The following is a 6203-nucleotide window of genomic DNA, read 5'->3' on the forward strand; positions in this document are numbered from 1 at the left end:
TTAATGAGTCAGAGAGATATAGCTTACTGGCTTCTGCCTTCTTTGTTGTTTTCCTCTTGTTTAATCAGGCTGCAAGTTATAGAAAATGAGGACGATGTGAGTGGTTTGCTTCACGAAGATCCTTCAATACATAATAAACTACAGTGTGCACATCTCCACATCTGAAACTATCAGATGTAGCTGAGAAAATCAGTGTGAACAAATGCAAAACAACATCATGAATTCAGGCATAACATTTTTTAATAAGGGTTTCTAAAGTTAATTTCTACAGCCAAATACTAATGTAAAAACCTAATATCATGAATCCAGGATTGAACTAGAGCAGAACTTTAAAAAGACAAAACGATCTTGCTTTAAAACTTACCAGTGATGGAGAAACCATCACAACCCTTGAGAAATTGTTTCTATGATTAATTACTCTCTCTTTAAAAATTATGCCTTATTTCCAGTCTGGGATTAAGTTACTACTTACCCTTCACTTCACTAAGCAAAATACAGATCGCTTCTTCAGTGTCTTCCATGAGACTGTTTTCTATACCATGGATCAATCTCCTAGCCCAGGGGTTCTCAACCTTTTTCTTTCTGAGGACCCCAACATAAAAATTCCACAGCCCACCTGTGCCACAACAACTATTTTCTGCATATAAAAGCCAGGGCTGGTGTTAGGGTGTATCAAGGAGGACAATTGCCCGGGGCCCACACCATAGGGGGCAACACAAAGCTTAGATTCTCAGGCTTTGGCTTGAGCCCCAGGTGGCAGGGCTCGGGATCCTAGGCTGTAGTCCCGCCTGGCAGGAGTTCGGTTTTCTGCCCTGGGCCCTAGCGAATCTGTGTCTACACCAAAGGTTTTGTTGGCATAGCAACATTGCTTGGGTGTGTGGTTAAGTGTAGAGCAAGGCTTTGATCACAGGAGAAGTCTGACTTTGGAAGGGGTCACCCGACAAAGGGGATGGGAGTTTATTTGAAAAAAAGAGTTGAAGGACACTGACTGCAGGTAAGAAAGAAAAGGAGTACTTGTGGCACTTTAGAGACTAACAAATTTATTTGAGCATAAGCTTTCGTGAGCTACAGCTCACTTCAGCCGATGAAGTGAGCTGTAGCTCACGAAAGCTTATGCTCAAATAAATTTGTTAGTCTCTAAGGTGCCACAAGTACTCCTTTTCTTTTTTGCGAATACAGACTAACACGGCTGCTACTCTGAAACCTGTTGACTGCAGGTGTTAGAGACAGAGATTCCATGATTCAGGGAAGGAGCCATGAGCTGCAGGAATGGGAATTCTGGGCACCCTAAAGGACTCTGGCACAAGCTCTAAGAATACCCCAGATGGGTGAGGAAACCAAAGCAGGTGTTCTCTTGTTCTGTACAGCTCAGTGTATTTCTCATGTGATCTCATGTTTAGAGATCTTTGCAAAGCCTGTGAATCTGTTTGCTTCGCCTGTCACCTGCCCCTGGAGAAGTGAACCATAAACTCAGAGCACCTACATGTGTCCATCTCTGGGACGGGGTGTGCTTGACATACTAGGGCGTCTGGAGTATCAACACTGGTCCCGGGGCCAAAAGCAACTGGGTCATGTCATTCCATTTCCATGAAGGGTTAGAAAGGAGAAACCATGCTGCAGCCTGCTGAGATCCAGGAAAGCTTAATGCACACATGGCTACAGTACTGGGACCTAACCCAGCTGCCTGGCAAATGCCAAGTGTTGGTTCCAAAAGAGCCAATTTTTTTTCCTGGATTTTTGGATTCAGCCACTGTCATAAAAATAAAGGGAAGGATAAACACCTTTAAAATCCCTTCTGGCCAGAAGAAAAACCCTTTCACCTGTAAAGAGTTAAGAAGCAAGGATAACCTCGCTGGCACCTGACCACAAGGACCAATGAGGAGACAAGATACTTTCAAAGCTGGAGGGGGGAGAAACAAAGGGTCTGTGTCTGTCTGGGTGATGTTTTTCCGGGGACAGAACAGGAATGGAGTCTTAGAATTTAGCAAGTAATCTAGCTAGATATGCGTTAGATTATGATTTCTTTAAATGGCTGAGGAAATAAGATGTGCTGAATAGAATGGATATTCCTGTCTTTGTGTCTTTTTGTAACTTAAGGTTTTGCCTAGAGGGATTCTCTATGTTTTGAATCTAATTACCCTGTAAGGTATTTACCATCCATATTTTACAGAGGTGATTCTTTTTACCTTTTCTTCTATTAAAATTCTTCTTGTAAGAAATTGAATGCTATTTTCATTGTTCTTAAGACCCAAGGGTTTGGGTCTGTGGTCACCTATGCAAATTGGTGAGGATTTTTATCAAGCCTTCCCCAGGCAGGGGGGTGCAAGGTTTTGGTGAGGATTTTGGGGGGAAAGACGTTTCCAAACAACTCTTTCCCAGTAAACCCGGTGAAACATTTGGTGGTGGCAGTGGAAGTCCAAGGGGAAAGGGTAAAATAGTTTGTACCTTGGGGAAGTTTTAACTTAAGCTGGTAAAAGTAAGCTTAGGGGGTTTTCATGCAGGTCCCCACATCTATACCCTACAGTTCAGAGTGGGGAAGGAACCTTGACAGCCACTGAACCAAAAAAAAATCAATAAAAAAACCAACAATTTTTCGCTCAGTTCTAATCTTCAGGCACCTCTATATCGATAAAGACCAGGCCTACGAGATTTATGAATACAACCCCAATTGCCACTTAGATGAATTAGGTAATAAACTGTATTATCCACACCATGTATATGTTAATGGACATTAAGCACACTTAATATTAAGCACAAATAGTACAGCTGTTACATAGCCTAAATTGGCCTACACCTTAACTATACCCCTATTCTCTTATGCTAAGTATCTCATAACACCCTGAATTATCTGAAGTCATCTTTGCCTGAAGTAGATTGGATAGTTGTCTAGATCAGGATAGATGATAATTTTACCACAGTGACAGCTAGGGAATGATTTTCATAGGCCTGTGCTGGAATGACTCTGAGATGACAAGACTTATGTTTGTTCTGCCCTATTACAGGCCTAGCAGGTGATTTTGTGCTCTTTGGTACTTGAAATGCATCAGTTCAGACCTAGGAAATAAGGGGTACACCATGGTACCAGAAGAACAAGCTACAAAGCTGACTCGTTTCAAATGATGTATGCAGCATCTTTTACTTGTAAACAGGGCAGGTATAAAAAGATGGCTTTAGGAGTATAACTTTGGGAGCACACCTTCTGCGTAAGGTGGATGTGACATGACTTCATGACATGGCTTCCTTGAGATTGGTATCATTCAGAACCTTTTCCCTGTACAATATTATTACTGGTTTATAGCAATAAACTTGGCTGACACCAGTTATTTGGTCTCTTGAATATATTTGATAATAAACCAAAGCAGGTGAAGCGATTTACTATACAATCCATCAGCTCTAAGGAACATTGTATTGGTTGCAATATAATTAAAGAGAGAATGTTGTCTGTTGGACAGGTTTGTACACATCAATACTTCCCCATGAGTCAACTTCACATCACCACCCAGCCCCTACTGTATAAGTTAGTAGATACAAAATAGGGGCCAAACAATTCTTTATCTCACTATGGCTCATATGCTCCAACATCGTGCATCTTATAATGATGAGCCAGAGCCAAAGACTTTGTAGTTAAGGGAAAGAATCTAAGGGTATGTCTACATTGACAACATTAAAGCTCTGCCGTGGCAGCGCTTTAACGCGGCTGTGTAGTCGTGGCACCAGCGCTGGGGGAGAGCTCTCCCAGCGCTGTAAAAAACCCAACTCCACGAAGGGAATAGCTCCCAGCATTGGGGCACTGTCTAGCAAAGTTGCCTTGTGATTTTCAGTGCTCATTTCCTATTCATATTAATGCATCCCTTTCTTTTTATTTGGGTTGGGGAGGGAAATTGGGTCTTATGAGCTATGAAAATTTTGGCTATACATCTTATGTTTGCATTTCATTTATCTGTATTGATATCTATATTTATATCACTATTGATATAGATATTTTAATGTTGCCTTGACCCTGCAAAGATGTATGAACAGGCGGGAAATTTCACATGGCAGGACACTGAGACTCCCAACCCTCCACAGACTTTCATCTTTTTGTTTACCCAGCTACAGATCTGCATAGAATACTGCCCAATCAAAGTTCTCCACTCACTGTGGAGGCAATATTTTTCACCTACTGTTCAGAAGCATAAATGAAAATGGAGGGTCCTAAAAAGTGGAGAATGAATGTCATTGGCTTCAGTGGGAGTGGAAGAGACCCAAAACCACTCAAAAGATGGGTGCAGAATTTGGACATTAGTGTTCATGTATGGATGAATGAACCAGAGTGCTTTACTGAAACATGAGTTTGGAAAAAAAGCCCAATTTTTATAAAGAATGTTTCTTACAATATAAAGTTTTGTATAAAAGAAATGTCTATTAAATGTATGAAAGATGAATGCTCAAAAAGTAGCAGAATAACAGGAAGAGAAAGAAAGAAAGAAAGAAAGAAAGAAAGAAAGAAAGAAAGAAAGAAAGAAAGAAAGAAAGAAAGAAAGGGGTAACCTTGCTATCAAGGACTCAAGTAAGAAACTATATCACCTCATCTCTATTTACTATATGCTAAAATTGATACTTTTACATTCTATGCCTGTTTCTCTAAGATACTAGTTTAAGAATAGCTTTTCTTAGGGACTCTTTGACCTCCTTGTTTCTCAGGCTATAGATGACAGGGTTGATCATAGGAGTCAGGACTGTGTAGAAGACAGAGAATATTTTTTGTAGGACCTTGGGAGTGTTGGCTGTTGGAATTATATAGACAGTTAATACTGTCACATACAAAATTGCAAGCACAATGAGGTGAGAGGAGCACGTGGAAAATGCCTTTTGCCTCCCGATGCGAGAAGGGATTCTCAGGATGGTGGTGATGATACAAATGTAGGATGTCACAGTCAGAAGAAAGGGCACAAATGTCCCTATGACAGCGATAATAAATGTCAACAGTTCCAGAGTCTGGGTGTCGACACAGGACAGCTTTATCATGGGTGAAAAATCACAAAAGAAATGGTCAATTTCTTTGGAATCACAGAACGTTAATTGGAAGAAGAAAATATTTACTATGGTGCAAAGCAGTAAGCTACTTAACCAGGACCCTGCCACAAGCTGCCAACAAACCCTGCCATTCATCAGAGCAGCATAACGGAGTGGATTGCATATCGCTAAATACCGATCATAAGACATTGCCGTGAGCAGCAGATTTTCTGTATTTGTCAGGATACCAAAGAAATATAATTGCACAATGCAGCCCTTAACAGAAATGGTTCTGTCCCCAGTGAGGAGACTGGCCAGCAGCCTGGGCAGGATGGTGGAGGTGGAGCAGATCTCCAGGCAGGACAAGTTCCCCAATAAAAAGTACATGGGATTGTGAAGTTGCTGATCAGCCACAACAAGTGCAACGAAGAGGATGTTTCCGGAGACAGTCAAAAAGTAGATCACTAGAAACACGAGGAAGAGAAGGGTCTGCAGTTCAGGGACATTCCCAAATCCTAAGAGGATGAATTCCACAATAGGTGTTTGATTTCTTACTTCTGCTTTCTCCATAATATGTATCTAGAAACAGAAAACCATTAAATATTGATGGAGTACATGCAGTCAGGTTGTGCTGTCGGTTACACTGGCAGAAACCTGGAGTAGGTAACCTCGTAACAGTGCATCTCTCCACTGGAAAATGAAGTTGTCAAAAACAGAGGGAAGATTCCTATCCTTAAGAGGTTCAGCTTCCAATATAGCTGAAATAAGAGTATGGAACCCTATTGAATTACGGAAATGTCCCATCTAACTCCCTTAGCTCTCTTCAACTTTAAATACTTTTAGGTTGGGATTTTGAAATATCTTTATCATATCAGTGTCACATCAACAAATCTAGAAGACATAACAAAAGATCAATAGATTTGAAATGAAAGATATTTAGAGTTCAATCATGGGTGTGTCTCTCCAGCAGCTGGGAGGTGTAATTCCCACCTTGAGTAGACGTACATGCACTAGCTTTGATCAAGCTAGCAGGATAAAATAAGCAGTGAGAACATGGCAGCACATGCAGCCATTTAGGATGGCTACCTGTGTACGTACCTAGGATCTCAGATGGGATTGGGCTCAGACAGCTAGTCTGTGCTGCCAAGGCTACACTGCTATTTTTAGCACAATAGCTCAATCAAAGATTGTGTGTGTAAGTCTACCAC

General features: G+C 41.1%; 1 protein-coding gene across 1 annotated transcript; it reads right to left on the bottom strand.

The window, feature by feature from the left end:
* Positions 1-3801: 3801 nt before the first annotated feature.
* Positions 3802-5568, bottom strand: LOC119842233 (olfactory receptor 5V1-like). Its single transcript, XM_038370134.2, has one exon. It carries the CDS (start codon positions 5563-5565, stop codon positions 4624-4626), a length of 942 nt encoding a protein of 313 aa, XP_038226062.1. The 5' UTR covers positions 5566-5568; the 3' UTR covers positions 3802-4623.
* Positions 5569-6203: the final 635 nt, after the last annotated feature.

Source organism: Dermochelys coriacea, chromosome 13, assembly GCF_009764565.3.
Source record: "Dermochelys coriacea isolate rDerCor1 chromosome 13, rDerCor1.pri.v4, whole genome shotgun sequence".
Taxonomy (NCBI): domain Eukaryota; kingdom Metazoa; phylum Chordata; order Testudines; family Dermochelyidae; genus Dermochelys; species Dermochelys coriacea.

What these genes read in the sequence shown, in the direction of transcription:
- LOC119842233 (XM_038370134.2), bottom strand. Translation starts at nt 5,565, where the DNA reads ATGGAGAAAGCAGAAGTAAGAAATCAAACACCTATTGTGGAATTCATC.